The sequence below is a fragment of the Sorex fumeus genome, unplaced genomic scaffold, assembly GCF_029834395.1.
Source record: "Sorex fumeus unplaced genomic scaffold, SorFum_2.1 ptg000008l, whole genome shotgun sequence".
NCBI lineage: Eukaryota > Metazoa > Chordata > Mammalia > Eulipotyphla > Soricidae > Sorex > Sorex fumeus.
The window spans coordinates 66,991,007-67,011,211 of record NW_026606065.1 but is presented as its reverse complement, the minus strand read 5'-3'; the positions used below and the strand labels follow the sequence as shown (position 1 = coordinate 67,011,211).

Genomic DNA, 20,205 nt, shown 5'->3' with positions numbered 1-20,205 from the left:
TTTCCGTTGGATGTGGGCTGTTATTTAGCCTCTCTTTCAGAAGTTACTTAACCGGTCATTCTCCATAGACGACTGTGCTGAGCTCCCTACATGTGCGGACAATACTAAGGGATAAAACTCTAAGACAAGGCAAAGTCAACTCCTGATCCAGCCAGTGTTTTTAGTACAAATCCACAACAGATCCAAATCTTCTTGCTCTGCCAACAAAGCATCTTGCATGATCTCTTGAATTGCGAGTCTACTACTTGCAAATGCAATCACTTCCAGTATTTGTGTTCCCAGATTAGAAGGGATTTTGTTAACCTCTCTCAAAAGTCCACCCAGGGTCCTAGATTCTCCCAATGAGTTACAAATAGGCCATACGACTCTTTAAAAAAAAAAAAAATTCTCTCTCATTCTTCCATATATGCTCTTACTCCTCATATCCTCAAATCTGTAAGTCTGTGCTTATATAGCATGAAACTAAAGTCAAGCTCATGGCTCAATGAGCTTCACAATCTCTTTTTAGGGCCACACTGTTCCAGCACCTACTCTCCTCAGCCTTTGGATTTTACCAAAACTGGCACACTTAAAAGAATTACATGTAATACTATAGAAGAATATTTTAATATTTACAAAAATCTCAAATATTTAATATTAAAAATAGATACTTTGCTTTGCTGTTATAATTTTTTAGGCTGGAGCGATAGCACAGCGGTAGGGCGTTTGCCTTGCACGCAGCCAACATGGCCAACCCGAGTTCAATTCCTCCGCCCCTCTCGGAGAGCCCGGCAAGCTACCGAGGGGATCTCGCCCGCACGGCAGAGCCTGGCAAGCTCCCCGTGACGTATTCGATATGCCAGACACAGTAACAACAAAGTCTCCAATGGAGACGTTACTGGGCCCGCTCGAGCAAATCGACGAACAACGGGAGGGCCTTTACCTTTACCTAAGATTTATTAAAAATACAAATCTCAAGGGGCTGGATAGATAACACAGCAGGTAGGCTTTTGCCTTGCATGCGGTCGACTCAGGTTCGATTCCTCTGCCCCTCTCTGAGAGCCCGGCAAGCTACCGAGAGTATCTCGCCCACACGGAAAAGTCTGGCAAGCTCCCCGTGACATATTCTATATGCCAAAAACAGTCTCACAATTTTTTGTGAGACATTACTGGTGCCCGCTTGAGCAAATCGATGAACAAGGGAGGACAGTCCTACAATGCTAAAAATCTTAACATTTTAACTTACTGATTCATTTTGGGTAAGTAGTATTCTTTTTATTTCCTACTGTATAATGTCATATTTTCTAAATTTTCTGCAACAATGCACCAGTTTTGCAAAAATGAAAAATGAAAAGTTGTGAATGTAGATATATTTTAAATACATTTAGTGTACTTTCCACTATAAACATTCTTAATTTGGACATTGTAACAAATTTTAAATAAGCATTACATATGCTTAAAACCATTATTTTTTGATGTTTTCAGTCTAATGACATTTGAATTCTTGTATCTTTTTTAAAAAGTAGTGCTTGCAACTTGAGAAATATTTAGAAATCAGATCTTTTCACTGGAAAACAACAGACAAGTTGAAAATGTTTCATACTGGTTGAAGACCAAATCATTAAGTGATACTCTTATCTTTTTAAGTTGTAGCTTTGATTTTAATAATTTTAAATTTGAGTATCTGAATAAATAAATGGCACTTAGACTGTTACTTGATTACTAAATAAGTTGATCTTAGAATTTCTAATCATTTTGATTATTTAAACAGCCTTTTTGTCCTAAAAAAATCTCCAAAAATGACAGGAAAATGTGTAAATATCAGAAGCTATAAAACTGAAATATTTTTTGAGAAAATTTAAAAGGCACATCAGTTCTTGTCAAATCCAACTCTAAAAGGTAGCCAGGTAAGAAATGTATCTCAAAGAGCATACATTTTGATTGACTGCAAAATATTCTCAAATCTTAGGAAAAATAAATATTTAGCAGTGAGTTGCCTATTAAAATGTCCCCAAAAGAGCTAAGAAGATCGTGTAATGGGCTGGAGTGCATGTTTTGCATGGAGGAGTCATGGATTTGATCCTCGATCCCAAACTTTGAATTGAGTACTGCCAGGCACAACCACCAGGGAAATAATAATAGTAGTAGTAGCAGTAATAAAAATAAGCAAAATTAAATTACCTTAATTAGTTCAAAAAGTATACTAACTCAGATGTTTCAAGATACTCTAACAGTAATGATGATGTGCTATAAGAGGTCATCAGTGCAGATACCTGCAGAGATTTCATTGAGAAACCCCAGGAAACAGTGTCAGACACATTAATATCAATATCTACTCATAAGAGGTATTCCTACCCTCATGGGGTTTGTAGCCTTCCACATTACTTAAATGAATAGCTAGCTACATGAAGTATGAGTATTCTTACAATAGGGAATGCATATGATGCTAAGGACACGCACTCCAGCATCTTCTTAATCGATAGTGAAACACACTAAGCAATCATTTCATTGGGTTTCCAAGCCAACTAGTCTACAAAGAGAAAATAGTACAAAAACCTTCTCCTTGACTCTGTCTCTGATCAAAATTAAAGTGGTATTGTAATGTTTACATATCAGTACATTAGCTGCTCACAAAATGCATACTAATCGAGTCTGTGAGCCTTCAGGATTCTCACCACTTGTATTCAAGCATGAACTCACAAAGGAACTGTGTTACCAGGATTTATCTTGTATGATGACATAAGACTAAAATTCAGCTCTTTCTATCTTTTTCCTCCACAAATATATAAAAGCAGAAGTTGGAAAATACAGTAGCTTAACCTGCGTTGCAAAGAGTGTGGCAGCATTTAAGTTAAAACAGCATATTCAGACCTACTCTCTAGTTAAATGAGTCTAAATGAGGACAGCAGCTGGTTAGTGGTACAAGAATAGAGAAACAGTGACCAAAATACAAAGACAGTCTACAGACTGAGAAAGGATATTCGCCCAATACCCATCAGACAGGGGGTTGATATCAAGGATATACAAAGTACTGGTTGAACTCCACATGAAGAAAACATCTAACCCCATCAAAAAATGGGACAGCGAAATGAACAGAAACTATCTCAAAGAAGAAATTCGAATGGAAAAGAGGCACATAAGAAAAGAAAATGCTCTACATCATTAATCATCAGGGAGATGCAGATCAAAACATCAATGAGATATCATCTCAGACGACAGAGACTTGCCCACATCCAAAAGAACAAAAGCAACCTGTGTTGGCGTGGATGTGGCGAGAAAGGGACCCTCCTTCACTGCTGGTGGGAATAGTTCAGGCCTTTTGGAAAACAGTATGGACAATTCTCCAAAAATTAGAAACTGACCTCCCACTTGACCCAGCAATACCACTCCTGCGAATATATCCCAGAGAGGCAAAAAAGTGCAGTCGAAATAACATCTGCACTTCTGTGTTCATTGCTGCACTGTTCACAATAGTCAAAATCTGGAAAAAACCCGAGTGCCCAAGAACAGATGACTGGTTAAAGTAACTTTGGTACATCTACACAATGGAGTACTATGTAGCTGTTAGAAAAGATGAAGTCATGAAATTTACATACAAGTGGTACTACATGGAAAGTATTATGCTAAGTGAAATGAGTCAGAAAGAGAGGAACGGACATAGAAAGATTGCATTCATCTGGGGAATATAAAGTAACAAAATAGGAGACTAACACCCAAGAATAGCCTAGATAAGTACCAAGAAGTTCACTCCATGGCTTGGAGGCCAGCCGCACATGCTAGGGGAAAAGGCAGCTCAGATAGAGAAGGGAGCACCAAATAAAGGGTGTTGGGAGGATCCTCCCAGGATGGGAGATACATGCTGAAAGTAGACTATGGACCAAACATGATTGCCACTCAATGCCTCTTTTGCAAACCACAGCAACCAAAAGGAGAGAGAGAACAAAAGGGAATGCCCTGCCACAGAGGCGGGGTGGGATGGGGGGATGGGGGGATGGGGGAGTGGGAGGGACACTGGGATCATTGGTGGTGGAGAATGGGAACTGGTGGAGGGATGGGTACTCGATGATTGTATAACTAAAACCCAAGCACAAAAGTTTGTAAGTCTACAACTGTACCTCATGGTGTTTCACAAATAAAAATTTAAAAATATATAGATAAACCACAAAAAAATAGAGAAGCCAATAAAAGCAAGAACATGTGTTGAAGTGAAAAAAATGGAAGTCAATATAAATTTGGGAAATTTCAAAGGTCATTCCATATTTGCATGTGGTCCTAGGATATTTCTGAATGGGCATGATGAAACAGAATTAGGAATTAAAAGTAAAAGAACATTTAAAATTAAGAACAGTATGATTTTTTGGGAGGGCAGCTACTTTAAAAACTTAAATACACCAAACCTTGAAAACTTTATAGTCCTTGAAAATAACAAGTCATGAAGTAAATCTGTAATTGTGCAAAATAAGGTATGTTTGTCGGTTTATGTCATGAATCTAGCTAGCATAGTTAAAATGTTAAAAAACAAAAAGAACCAGGTAAGGAAGACAGTATGCAAGTAAGGAGCATGCCTGCCTTGCATGTGGCTGACCCAGGTTGAATCCCCAGCACCTCCACATAGTCCCCTAAATCCTCCGGGAGTGATCTCTGAGTTCAGAACCATGAGTAGCCCTGAGCATAGCCAGGTGTGAGCCCCCCACCAAAGGAAAAAAAAAACCTAACTCATGAATGAAGTAAATTTTTATATCATTGTATAAGCATTTTACATCTTTTTATACTTTTAATTCCCATTTTTATTAATCTATAGTAATATATTGCTAATTATTTATGTAAATGAATGTAACAAAAGTTATTAGCAAGAGATATGCTTATAGTAGTTTTGGATCAATCAGAAGATTAATTATTATCAATTGATAGATGGGATGATACAAATTCTGAGCACTCATATAATACATGAGGTCAGGCAGAAGCTTGTGATAACCATCTAGACATTCTGTGAAGACAATCTATGAGAATGAGCTCACACATGCAGGAAGACTAATTCCTTAGTTCACTTGAGAATCTATGCCTGCAATGAATTTATATATCTCCCAGGATTTATCACATGCAAGGCTCAGTCTGTTACTTTTTCTTTGAGACCATTTTGAGAGTTATTTCATTTCTAACTACAATACAGAACAATTAAGTAGAAAAAAAGTTACACAAATTTCTATTTCATGAGCCCTCTTGGGAAGAGAAAAGGCAAAAAGAATCCCATAGAAACCGAAGCATGACTTTAAGGTGCTGGGGATAGACATCCATTATCAGGCTTTCCAGTACTCTGAAAAGAAAGTAATAGATGACCGAAAGCATGATGCAGCCTATATATAGCTCTCCTATGAATTAAATACTATAAATATCAAAAGTTGATTTTCTTAAAATCATAAGCACCTCACACTGCTTATGAACCATGAGATAACTATATTATTAATCTAACTATATGTAAGAATAAAAAAAAGTTGATTTTTTTTATAAATTACCTTGAAGCTGAAAAGACAAGATTAAGGTGAGCTGTCTAGGGAACTTGTTTTCAAATTAGATATGGGCAAGAAAACAGGAAAGATCATACTGTAGAAATACACGAATCTTTTCTATGTTTTAACTAAGACTGCTTTATAAGTATTAATTATTGATCAAATTTTTTTAAAAAAAGGTCACAGATGAAGCTTTATGGGTATGCCTTATGCAAGAATAACCAAAATAGCACTCACTCCTAATTAAATGAGTTTGGCTCTAATTTAAAAGATTCAGAATATAAAGTGAATATATTTGATTTTTTTTTTTTGGTAATGCCCAGCTTAATATTCTATTCACTCCTTAAAATTTTATTCTAGGGGGCTGGAGTGATAGTACAGCGGGCAGGGCATTTGCCTTGCACTTGGCCTACCCAAGTTCGAGTCCCAGCATCCATTTGGTCCCCCAAGCACCGTCAGGAGTAATTCCTGAGTGCAGAACCAGAAGTAACCCCTGAGCATCACCGGTGTGACCCAAAAAGAAAAAAAAAATATTCTCGGTAATAATCAAATTTAAGAGTACTTCACTTAAAACAGTAGCCCAATCCCATTTTTACACTTTTTCATTAAACTCTTAATGAGATCATGATACAATCAAGTCTTCAGATAAAAGTAACTTGAGACTTTTAAATCATTGCCGTACTTCCCATGTCATATTGCCAAATTTTGTAAGTTTTCCATATAAGACATCTACATTGTATTTTAGGAAGCAATAATGAATCTTTTGAAATAACAAAAGTCAGTACAAAGCCAAATTCATTAATTCCTGAAAATAAAGAATAGACTATGATAACCAGTACTAAGTATAATAAGTGATAAAATATGCTGTATTTCAGTCTTCATTCTAACCATCTAGAAAAAAATATAGTATAGTTCCTTTCCCTATTTCAAATCACTAATGTTATTATGCGTCAACATTTTAGTAACTTTCTTAATATTTAAATATAGTATATAAAGTTACCATTTTGCAGTTTATTACTATAATACATATGCACACATATACACAACCAATGTCCATAATATTTCACAATGTGTTTAGAAATTAATGAATATAATTACTTAATGTGCATGGATCAATTTGGAGTAAATTGAAAATGAACACACCATACACTCTGCCTAATCTTGTTACTACCTTGTTTCAGAAATCACTTCCTAATTTGCAACCCAGTAGGTTATATTTTAAAGTAACAATTCGAAATTTTCCCTTACATTTCAGCAGTTTAAACTTAAGGAAAATAAAAGTCAGTACAGTTCTACTAATCAAAGGACAGTAGGAAAAAGACTCCAGTTCTCTTAAAATCAAAGCCAACTCATTTGACTGATATACTTGTTTGTCTTGTTTAAAAAATAGGAATGATATTAACACTTCCTCAATGTCTATAGAATAATTTTTAAATTGAATTATAGGCACAATTGGTAGACAAATTGGTAGACAAATGAACTATCCAAGGAAATAATCATTCAATGTCAATTCTAATTGGTTAAGGATGGTATAAACTACATACATAAGATGAATAACACATTTCCATTCTAAGTAATACAGGTATCTGTATAAGAAGTCACACATCACTTTTCACATTGCTGAACCATTTTAAAACACAAGATGAAAAACACTCAGATGCCTATGAACTCCATTTACATGGAGTACATAGCTATAATTTTTTTTAAATGCATTCGTATTCAAATCTGAGTAACAGGATTCCGAGCTCATCAGGCCTGCTTAATTACACCAACATCTGCAATCAATTTAAATTCTTTAAGATAGTCTTTCACAGAGTTTGAAGATTTCATGCTGTGATAGATTTAACACACTCACTAATTTATAGACACACAAAGCAGATGAGACCTATTTTTTTTCCCAGGGGTGGCGGGTGAAAGACTGAAGGGCAGTCAGTCTGAATTTTCCATCTACCATTGGGACACAGGAAACGATTCTGCATAACTTACATTTTGAGATTATAAGAGAAGAGGACAGTGCTGCACAAATATAGAAACTGAGAGTAAAACTAGAGTCTTATTTGTAGGTCATTGACTATTAAGAGGTTTACTGATGGAGGTTTATGGATGAAACATCATGACCTAGCAGTTGAGAGAAAAATGTTATTCCTCAATAATCATCTTCTTTCCTGAAAGCCAAAGAGCTTAGGGGCAGGTAAGAAGACAAATATTAATAACACTGAATTATCTTAACCCAAAACAAGCATTGGAGGAAAGAGAATGATATGGAAATCAGAAACCAGAGGATCCAGCAGGAGGCAGCAGTAGTATAGTTTAAGTCCCAAGATTCCCACAGAAACAAAACTAATCAGCAAAACAAAAAAGCTGACAAAACAGCAATCTACATGCTCCAAATACAAGCAGTTGTTCCAGAGCACCCCATATGATCCCTGAGCTCTGCCAAGAGTAGTCTCTGAGCACAGAGCTGGGAGTACTCCATAATCACTGCCAAGTGTGGCCCCAAAACAAACCCAAGAAAAAAAAACAAAATAAAAAAAAAGGGGGGGCAAAAAACCCCAAGCAGTTGGAAACAGACTATCATTAATCAAGATCTTCCCAGTGTGTGGTTTCTGAGAATAATTGAACCCAACAAGGTGTTCTAACACAGTCCAGAGGGATTTGTAAAAAAAGGAAGTAAGGCAATTTGAGAACAACAATGGAAAATGAGTAGAATTTGGCTATTCCAATTGTGGATCAATTAGAGAATCAAACACTCTGAAGAGACTGAAGCTAACTGTATCCTGCAAACTCATCTTTATCCTGCAGGAAAGGATGCTAAGGAAAAAAACATTGAGTGAAATTTTAAAAAAAAGGCAGAACATTCCTACAGAAAATGAAGTCAGACATCAAGAAGAAAGACAAAGCCAAAACCACGACAAACTTAACAATTTTAAAATAAGTTAAAGGACACTGAGAAAAACCAGCCATGAAAAAGTATTTAAAGCAGAATTTGATAATCTCAGAAATGCAGTGAAAGTACATACGAAAAGTGAAGTAAATCATTTCAGAACAAAAACAGTAAAACAAATATAACAAAAAATATCAGTAAAGGTTCAGAAAGAAAACTTAATTTGCAAAATAAAAGAGGCTTAGAAAATAATAGCATATTAAAGATATGCCAAATAAGTCAAGACACAAATAATATCTAGAGAGAAAATCCAAAACAATAAACAGGATTATTTCATAAAATTTAAATATATGCATATATTTATACATAACATTTGATCATTTTAACTCCTAGAGAAAAGGATAGCAATGTATAAAGAATAAAAATTGATCAGCAGGTTCCAAAGATATAGTGTAGGGCTTAAGGCACTTGCCGTGCACACAGCCAAGGCTGGTTCAATCACCAGCAACATAAATGTTCTCCCCAAGCCAGATCAGGAACGATACCTAAGAGAATTTTTTTAATGTTTTCATGTTTTATTCCTAATATGTTTATTCTTATAAATATTTTTATGTGTTCATATATGTGCATTATGGACATGGTTCAAGTGACTGCATCTAAGATATAAGATGTTATGGGGAAAATACATGAGAGCCTAAGATTTTATACCACTTTATCACTTATCACTTAATCACTTAATCCCCGTTATTCATCGATTTACTCGAGCGGGTGCCAGTAACGTCTCCATTCATCCTGGTTGCGTGCTAGTGTAGCCCAATGGTATCTGTTCGTTCTAGGAACATGCAGAGCCTCAAACCGATCATTCAGAGTCTTGACGAAGAAGTCTGACCATCTTGTAGGTGGGCGTCCACGTGATCTTTTGATGTCCATAGATCCGTGGTCTATGCCAAATCAGTAAAGATTTTATACCACGTAAAACTATTTGAATGAGAAAGGGCACATACTGTTATTAACGCAGAAAACTCAGGGGATATTATTTCTAGTAGTGTTTCAAAGGATTCTATTAAAGAATAAACTTCAGGAGAATTATTCAAGACTATTCAATAATTATTCAAGATTATTCAATTCAATTATTACTCTGTTGCAGCAGCAAGTGCTAGAGCATTCTCAATTTACATATCACTGTCCTCCCATTGTTCATCGATTTGCTCGAGTGGGCACCAGTAACGTCTCACAACAAATTGTGAGACTTTCTGTTACTGTGTTTGGTATATCAAATACATCACGGGTAGCTTGCCAGGCTCTGCCATGCAGGTAAGATACTCTCGGTAGCTTACCAGGCTCTCTGAGAGGGGCAGAGGAATCAAACCCGGGTTGGCCAGGTTTAAGTATATTGATAAAAATGAAGAAAATAGCCTGAGTATAGTAAAATATTTCAGACCAAGAACTACTAAAAAACCTGAGATGACTTCTAATGTCACTATCAGTAATTAGGATTTATTAAATCAGATTCTAATTTAGTAGTAGATTTTAGTGATAAGTGTTACTCTATGCTTGATGTGTCTTAAAATATTGCCATAATAAAAGAAAAGGAATTTGAAATATTATGAATTTTTTAAAGACCAAAAATATACAATTCTAATTTTAAACCAATATAATTTCTTATTACAAAAAAAAAAGATGATTGGTGTCTTCATTATCTCCTTCCTAAACAAAAACACAGTGGAGCAAAAAAACATTAAACACCAGTGGTGCTACAAAGAAAGTACTCATAAAAAAAAAAAAAGATGAATTTGAGCTTTTGGAAGATCATTTTAATTGTACAGAAATAAAACCTGTCCTATCTGAGCACAAATGGAAATTAAAGTACCCAGTAGATTATTAGGAAATACTCTTAACTAGAAATTGGTTCATTGTCCTGTGGCTGAAATTTTCTCCTAGTCAGCAAGCAAACCTGGAAACAAACCGGCAGAGCTTATAATAAGCAAGAACACTGTTGATGAATAAGGCATCTTAAAACAAGTTCCAACCACCATGTTTTACCAAGTTTCTGTGCTACAGAAGTGCTTTGATCAAACCCCTACCCTGAAGTGCCAAGCAGAAAAATAATCCATGTTAACTTTAGCAAGAATGTATTAAGACCACTAGTTTATCTGTTTTCTTGTGGATCAGAATTTTATACAATGAATGTTCTCAAGTGAAAAGTGAGAAAGTAAAAAATCAACTTCATTTACCTGGACCTAGAAATCATTTCCAAAACTAACTGAGAAACTGAACTCTAGGCAAGAAAGTAAGACACTGAAAAATAAGACAGTGGAGGTGATAAGGGGAGAGAGGAGCACTCTGCCAAAATTTAATTAATTTAATTGGTCATTTTAAATCTCACCTGTATCAGGCACAGCCAGTCACCTCGACCACGGAAATGGCTGGGGAGGAGGAGAGACAAAAACATGCCTGGGACACAACAGTGGGAATAAACTCCCCACATCTGTGCCGGGGTAGTAAAAGAGCATTTCCCTCACACATCCAAATGGTCAGAAAACAAAGGAAGAGACAAGAAGCCACGGGGCTATCTATGGGTCTCTGGAGCCCCAGCGACAGACTACAGAGCTGAAAACCTCCAAACAGGATGGACTCGCAGTATCTGTACTGCAAACCGCAATGCCCAAAATTGAGAGAGAGTAAGAAAAGTGCCTGTTACGGAGGCAGGAGGTGGGGGGTGCAGTGGGGGTGGCAGGAGGGATACTGGGAACACTGGTGGTGAAAAATGTACACTGATGGAGGGATGGATGTTCGATCATTTTACGACTGAATGCTTCGTAACTGTATGGGGAGGGAGAGAGGGAGCAAGCTAGCTCAAGAACCCACATAGGAATTAAAAGTTTGACAGTAGCAAAAGGTACGAAAATAAGTTATCTCATATTACCATCTTAACAAATCAGTGTAAAAATATCAGTCTAGATTTCTAGCAATATATACATACATTCACTGTTTCACTGTCCTCCCGTTGTTCATCGATTTTCTCGAGCGGGCCCAGTAACGTCTCCATCGTGAGACTTTGTTGTTACTGTGTTTGGCATATTGAATATGTCAAGGGTAGCTTGCCAGGCTTTGCTGTGCGGGCGAGATACTCTAGGTAGCTTGCCAGGCTGTCCAAGAGGGGCGGAGGAATCGAACTCTGGTCGGCCATGTTGGCCTCTTGCAAGGCAAACGCCCTACCCGCTGTGCTATGGCTCCAGCCTTGTGGATATATAATATATGGGCTGGAGCGATAGCACAGTGGGTGGGGCATTTACCTTGCACGTGGCTGACCCAGGTTTGATTCCTCTGTCCCTCTCAAAGAGCCCAGCAAGCTACCAAGAGTATCCCACCTGCATGGCAGAGCCTGGCAAGCTCCCCGTGGCGTATTCAATATGCCAGTAACAGTAACAAGTCTCACAATGGAGAAGTTACTGGTGTCTACTCGAGGAAATCGATGAACAAAAGGAGGACAGTGCTACAGTGCATATAAAATATATAATATGCCTGTGTGTGACAATACATACACACAGACAAAAGTCTATTTTCTCAAAAATAAAGTCATTTTCGATCACAGTATACCTCCAGCTGATCCACTGCCCCACTAACCAACTCAGCATACTATACTGGCCAGTCCTGGTAACCCTGCATATCCTAGGGAAGTTACAAAAATGTGATGTAGCATTGAATTTTCAGCCTCTAAAGATAATATCACTTAGTGTAATTTTATTATCTTCCCAAACTGTAGAAATTCGGTTACTATTTGGTTACCCAAACAGTCATAGAAATAGCCAAGTTTGATTGATCATACCTTTAGTTCTTGTTCTAAAAACCAAGTTTATTTACTTAAGGGCTAGTTAGAGCGTTAATATTTCTAAAGCATTTTCAAACCATCAAATGCAAAGTGTCATTATTCTTTGCCAAGATATAACATCAATGCCTAGATCCCAAGGCAAATTCAAAGGCTAAACCCTTATCAAGAGGTGTGACACTAAGTCCTCACAACTTCTCTGGAAAAACCTGTAAATTTTGAATCTGTCTTTATTAGCACTTTTTTCCAGTGCAATTAAAATATAGTAGCAAGACCGAATCTGTAGAGAGATAATAAAAAGTGTTTCTACTTCCAGAGCAAAAAGAGATGATGGTCAGTTTGAACCTTCTACAGTGGCAACCATTTGCCAAATAATTCAGAACCTTCTTCAGAAAAACCGTGATCCTTCACTCACTAATTAAACGAATCAATGCTTTAATCATACTCTAGACAACTAATCTACTTCAATCCTGATAATCCAATTATCTAATTCTGGTAAATTAAAGTTTAAAATCAGTGAATACAAACAAATAGATCCACTATAATGAAGTTCAAAACAGTTTGTTTTCCTATGCAGAAGTGTTTATTATGTGAAATTCAAGAATTAAAATGCAGTACTGTGCCAAGATTTTCTAAACCAGTATTAATGCATTTTCTCTTGTAATTTAGTAAATTCAAGCTTCTTGGATTTTTAATGCTCTACACCAAGGTAGTCTTTCCTCATCTATAACAGCACAGTGTCTTTGCTCATCTTACTTTGGGCGCCCTGAGCGCATTTCACCTCTTCTTACACATGTATATGTCACTCCAAAGGGCACAGAGAGAGACTACGTTGGTGCACTTATCTTAAGGTCCTTGGTTATCTGACTTACTGCCACAAATGAACAAGTGAATATCTTAGAAATGTGAAAACACAAAATGCAAACATTTTTATTAAAGAGCATTTACTTATTATGGCCCAATAATTTCAAGAGCAAATAACAAATCATAAAAATAAAATGCAATAGCTACTACCACAACTGCTGCTAGAAGATGCAATCGCCTGTCACCAATCATCTATTATCTTCTAAGTACAAAACATTTACTTCTAATAACAATATATGCAAAAAAAAAAAAACTGGAAGAGAAAGAACTTTTTAATCCCATTTGATTTTATTAGCGAGCCAATCGTGAAGGAATTAATCCCATGAGAAAAATTCAGGCTCAGAGGGTCAAAATCAGAGACCAAATAAAACAGACCATGAGTCACTATGTTCAAAACACAAATGCTTTAGCCTAAACCCTTAACGCTAACTTGTGAGGTTTTGGCTATCACTAAGAAACAAAAGCAATTAATATTAGACAGCAAAATACAGAACCCAGCTATATCAGAAGCTGGAAAAAAGCACAGAACTCAGTTATTTCTGCATCTGAACATCAGACTGTCAGAACATGAGACATGTTTAAAAATTCAGCATCACTTGAGTCATTCTTTAAAAAAGAAAAAAAAATACTGCAGAGTGACTGATCTAGTAGATTATAGAAGTAAAGCATTGATAACCTAAATTGCCTGGCCATAGCAGAAATACCTAATGAAAACTATGGTCCATTAAGCTCTTCTTCTCTAACCGAATTCTATCTTAAATTCCGTCAAAATCATCTTTAGTCTTTCTGTGTTTCTTCACTAGTTTCCCTTTCACATTTTTCATCCAATCCATTTATTCACATTTTTATATGACTGGTCAAAGTCATTTGTTGTTCCATGAAATAAATTGCTTCTGTCTGCCAGTCATAGTTTCTTAGACATTTAGTCATTACTTCCACCCACAGATTTCATGTCTCCCAAGAAAATTGGCAGCCATGTAGAAGCTTAATGCTCTTTTCAATAACTACATTCATAATGTGTTACAAGATAATTTCATCCATTGAGAAACTCATGTTTAAGATATGCCTCTAAGCCACTATTATGTATCCTGACGAAGGAAGTAAGAGTAAAATCAATCTCACTTTTCTATAATACAAACATTACCTCAATGTATAAATGACATTAAAAATCAATAACCCTCTTAATTCACTAACAAGAAAAGATGTCTTACAGTGAGTAGACCAACAAATCAGTGTTTCTTAGCAGTGTAAGCGAAGAAACAAAAATCACAAGTTAGAAAATGAGAAATATTTCAAAGCACTTGTAATACTGTGTCTGTGGGGCCAGAGATAGGACAAGGGTAAGGTGTTTAGTCCCCCCAAGTCTCACCAAAAGTGATCTCTGAGCCCAGAGACAAAAGTGAGCTGTAAGCACTACTGAGTGTAGACAAAAAATGAAACCACATGCACATACACAGCATATATATATATGAACATATATTTCTTATGTGTATATATGTTATATATATACACATTATACACACATATATACAGATACACACTGTGAGTTTAATTATACATTTGATACATGTGAAAGTCCTCAGATTACAGCTGCCCAAGGACTTAAAGTACTTCATTAGACAAATACATTGTTTTCCACACTGCAACATGTTGCCGCATTATTTTTCAAATTGACAGTTTTACTTACTGTCTTGGAAGCAGTATTAATGTACTGCATCACCATTTCTTTTTTGATACTGAAGTCCTTTTCCCGCAATGGTGCCTTTTTATCTTCATTTAAATTCATATCTTCCTGGAAAACACAATTAAAAAGCCTCATTTTAGAATCCAAGCAGAGCAGCAAGGCTATATGCACTATGAACAAAAGATCAATAATTTGTGACTAAAGTAGCATTAATTGTTCTGGAATAATTTACGTGCAGGTCTGCTTAAAGGAGAGAGAAGGGAGCTGGAAGTACAGGGGGGGAAATACAGGTCATTTTAACACATGAAATACCTGTAAAACATTTTTAATTTATAGACTAGTAAAATTATACTTGCATAAATGTATATCGTTGAGGAGTCCTGATTTTTGTAAGATCATTAGAAGTCACAATACAGAACACAGAGGTAAGTTGTACCTGAAGCATCTTGTAACATTTTGAACGGGTCGGGTGGCGGGGGGAGAATTTCAAGGATCAAAACACCAAAAGGTGAAAACCTGGAATTACTCAAATGCCTTGCATGTTTAAAGCCCTGGGTTCTATTCCCTGTGTTCCTGGTCCCTGCCTTCATAAGATTAGGCACTGCCCCACAGCAGATTGAATCAGGGTCCACATCTTGGAATATCACACTCATGGTAGAACATGTGCCTAAAATCTAGTGCAAGGCCCAAAGTTTAATCATAGTCCTTGCAAAAACTTCCCCACCACTGACTGCTGTATCTGGTTCAAGCACTGCTGGAGATAGTCTCTATAAATAGGCACTTTAATTAAGAAGCAAATGGCAGAGCCTGGCAAGCTCCCCATGGCATGTTCAATATGCCAAAAACAGTAACGATAACAGGTCTCATTCCCCTAACCCTGAAAGAGCCTCCAATTAGGCAACATTGGGAAAGACGAGTAAGGAGAGGCTGCTAAAATCTCAGGGCTGGGGACTAGAGCAATAGCAAAGCAGGTAGGGCATTTGCCTTGCATGTGGCCTACCCTAGTTTGATGCCCAGCATCCCATATGGTCCCCCGAGCACCGTCAGGAGTGATTCCTGAGAGCAGAGCCCAGAGTAACCCCTGAGCATCGCCGGGTGTGACCCAAAATGCAAAAAAAAAAAAAACCTCTGGGATGAATGGTGACATTACTGGCGCTAGCTCGAGTTAATCAATGAAAAAGGGGATAACAGTGATGCAGTAAATTAAGAAGCAAATAAAGCAACTACTTTGCAGATTTTGATAGATGTTTGTAGCCACCAAATATCTCATTCCAATTTCCAAAAAAAGATTTAATGAAACATGCTCTACCCCTATCAAAATATTTTATATTCTAAATCACATAAAAGTCATGCTCATAAAGGTGGTCCCACCAAAAATCTAGTTTTTCTTAGCACCAATCAAAATAAAAGCTTAGGAAGCTTAACTCTCATTACAGTCCTTATTCTAACTAAAAATACCATCTTAATATATACACATAAGCACACAGCTGCAGAGAAGAAAGACTGCTGGGCGGCACCACAGTTCCCAGAGAATGTACCAGGTCCCAAAAAGAGCCAAGATCACCGGGAAGTCCCAGATGGGGTAGGTGCCGCATCCCGTCCCCTCCCGATGGAAACCTGGTGATCATGAGCCTCTACAAGCATAGCTCGAGTATGCAGGAACCAGGACTTTTCTTCCAAACTGCCAGGACATTCCCGGCTCCCAGGTAACCTCTGATTGCAGAAGTCATGCCCACATCCCGCCCCCCAGCACCATCTTTACAGCACACAGCCGCAGAGAAGAAAGGCCACGGGGGGGGGGGGGGGGGGGGGGTGGCTCCACAGCTCCCGGAGAATGCAACAGGTCCCAAAAAGAGCCGAGATCATTGAGAAGTCCCAGATGGGGTAGGAGCCGCATCCCGCCTCCTCCAGATGGAACCCCAGTGACCATGAGCCTCTACAAGCATAGCTCGAGTATGCGGGAACCAGGACCTTTACTCCAAACTGCACGGCCACACGACATCTCCCTATATACAAAGTGATCAATGGGATGTAAATCATCCAATGTTTCTCCCTGAAAATCAGACTTAAGTTTTATACAAACCACAACACCCAATAGGAGAGAGAGAACAAAAGGGAATGCCCTGCCACAGAGGCAGGTTGGGGGGTGGGAGGGATACTTGGATCCGTGGTGGTGGGAAATGGTCACTGGTGGAGGGATGGGTATTCAAAATAAATAAATATATCAATAAAATATATATATATATATAAAAAGTTGCTTAAGGTAATGTCACCAATATCACCAGAGAAGAGGTCCCTGGTTTTACTCTCAAGAACAATTACCAAGTGACCTTGAAGAGACACCACTGAGAGAATCCCAGAGCCCAGGGTGGGACTAAAGCACCCACTGTACTTCGGTGACTGCACTAAAAAGGATGCTGAGAACATTCACACACAGTTGAACAAAGGTGGATGTATAAGAAGATGTGAAGGCAGAGATGTGGGTGGGAACAAATACGGCGAGTTGGTCAAGCCAACCTGAGGCCTTAGGAAGGGTGGACAGACGGTGTGAAGGTTTTAGCCCTAGATCCATTTGAAGCCCACAGAGCTGGCGTTCTACATAAGACCAGGTGTCCAGTAGCAGATAATAGAGAAAATGCCCTAGAATACACAGTAGGGAAAATGCCCCTCCCTCCACCACTGTGGAGCTTATCTTACAGGCGTGGTTCACAGCTAGACTGCTCTGTCCCAGAACGGGGACTCACGTAGGACTGACATGTCAGTGCTGTGAACACAAACCAGCACCTGTACACCTAGCACATTCCCAATAGCAGCTGGTATTTGACACAACCCCATTTTCTGTGCCGCAAAGCAGCAGCTAATATGGGTCTAAGTACTCAAGTAAGAACAAAAATAAACAAAATAAAGTCGAGCACCACAGCACAAGGTCAAAAAGATAACAATTCAGCTGTAGGTCAGCGCGGAAAGGGCACTTGCCTTGCAGGCAGTTGACCCAGGTTGGATTGTTGGCACCACATATGGTCTCCCAAGCATTGCCAGGAGTGATCCCTGAGCACAAAGTGAAGGGTATGCCCCAAGAACTGCCAGGTGCGGCTGAAACAAAAACAAAAGGCTGAAAAATGCAAGCTGTTACTCCAATTAACAATATTTTAAAAGCAAAATTGCTATTTCAGAATAAATATTTTCACCGAAGCAATGGAAGATAGAAGAGGGGGTTCAGGCCTTACGTGCTGCCTTACGTGAGCAGATACCAGTTAGATCCCATGACCACAAATCCCCTGGGCACCCTCTAGGAGTGATCCCTGAGTACAGAGCCAAGAGTATGTTCTGAGCACAGCCAGTGTGGCCCAAAGGGCATGAAACAAAAATACACAAAAAAATGAAGGGGTTCAGTACAACAGGAATATTTAACAATTGTTAATACGCTCCCAACAACCAAATAATAATGCAAGTAGTAGAAGGGAAGTCATTAACACAACACAATAATAGTAAGTAACCTAACACCCCAATTACGGCAATGGATAGATTGTCAAGACAGAAAATCAACAAAAACAAAAAATTAGGTGACTTGATAATACACATTTTTCTCATGTGCCTGCAGAACACTATCAAGGGCAAACTCTGTTTGAACACAAAACAAATTCCAGTAAAATTATACACACACACACACACACACACAACCCAGCAAACCAAAATTTCATTACTAGATAGTTTCACTGATGAATTCTATCACACTTTTAAAAAATATCAGTTCTCCTCTCTGCACCCTTAGCTCACCCCAATCCATGCCAAAAAGAACACCAATCCTCCTCAATGTAGACTTTATAGCAAGAAACTTTTAGGATTGATTCTTTTAAGTATCTTTTAAGAATCTTTTAAGTGTAATTCTTAAAATCAATAAAAAAAAGGAAAACTAGCAATTTATAGGGAATAAACAACATGCTGCTGAACAACTATTAAGTCATTTAAGATACCTGTAAGTCAATGAAAATGAAAACACAACTAATCAAACCTATGGGATGGAAGGAGTGGTACTGAGAGTAAAGTTTATACAATGTCAATATCGGGAAATACAAACCTGGTAAGAAATCTAAGCTTTACCTAATTTAAAAGATAAAAGAAGGGGCTGGAGCAATAGCACAGTGAGTAGGGAGTTTGCCTTGCACGCAGCTGACCTGGGTTTGGTTCTCAGCATCCCATATGGTCCTCCAAGTATTGCCAGGAGTAATTCCTGAGTGCAGAGCCAGGAGTAACCCTTGTGCATGGCCGGGTTTGTGTGACCCAAAATGAAAAAAAAAAAAAGATATCAGAACTCATCTAGCTGTAATCTGTATGAAATAATTAAAAATCTATTTAAAAAATAAAAGAAAAAATAAGTAGAAAGAAGAAAATAATTAAAATTTGGTCCAACAGATACTGTAGATATACAAAGTGTCATATAAAATAAAAACAATTATATGGCAACAAATTGGACAATCTAGAAGAAATGATCAAATCCCAAAAATCCTACATTATTGCAAGACTGAATCAGGAAGAAACTTTTTTAAACTGAACAGACTATTGTGAATAAGAAAACTTACTAATCAAGTCTTACACACACACACACACACACACACACACACACACACACACAACCCAACAAACCAAAATTTCATTACTAGATAGTTTCACAGATGAATTCTATCATACTTTTAAAAAATATCAGTTCTCCTCTCTGCACCCTTAGCTCACCCCAATCCATGCCAAAAAAAAATACCAATGCTCCTCAATGCTTCCATAAAAGTGAATGACAGAAAAAGAAAGAAAATTCCCAAATACATTCTCTGAAGGCAGTTGTCCTGAACTTAAAATCATTCAAGAATATTACAAAAAGAAAATATAGATGTGAACCCATGTGAACACTTATATGAAAAACCTCAATAAAATACTAGTCAACTCAGTTCACACATATATTAAAAGAATCATACCATGATCAAGTGGGATTTATTCCAGGAATGAAACATTAGTTCAATATATGTAAATCAATAAATGTGATATACCACATCAATAAAAAAGGACAAAAATCATACTATTCCAAAGGACCTAGAAAAAGTACTTTATAAAACTTTGCATCTTTTATATTAAAATTTAAAATATGTACAAAAGGAATATACTTTATTAGAATAAAGTCACAGATAATAAAACCATGGCCAGCACAACACGAAATGATAAAAAACTGAAAATTTGTCCACACTCACCATTAATATTCAATACAGTATTGAAAGGCCTATCAACAGCAATTAGACAAGATGAAGATCTAAAACATTCAAATTGAACAGGAAGAAAAACTACCACGATTAGTTGATGACATATTATGCATAGAAAATGCCAAATTCTGTTTTTAAGAAAGCTATTAGAATTATTAAATCATAACTAGGTGGCAGGCTACAAAATTTATAAAATTCTGATGCATTTCTAT

At 37.3% G+C, this 20,205-nt stretch overlaps 1 protein-coding gene across 4 annotated transcripts in view; it reads right to left on the bottom strand.

The window, feature by feature from the left end:
• DIAPH3 (diaphanous related formin 3) overlaps positions 1–20,205 on the bottom strand; it is a 553,005-nt gene that overhangs the window by 449,071 nt on the left and 83,729 nt on the right. For 3 of the 4 annotated variants that reach the window (XM_056109828.1, XM_056109829.1, XM_056109831.1), the window contains one exon: positions 14,751–14,855. The exons of the other annotated variant lie outside the window; for it this stretch is intronic. In XM_056109828.1, the coding sequence (XP_055965803.1) occupies positions 14,751–14,855 (105 nt within the window). The remainder of the gene's footprint in view (positions 1–14,750; positions 14,856–20,205) is intronic. 4 annotated transcript variants of the gene reach the window in all.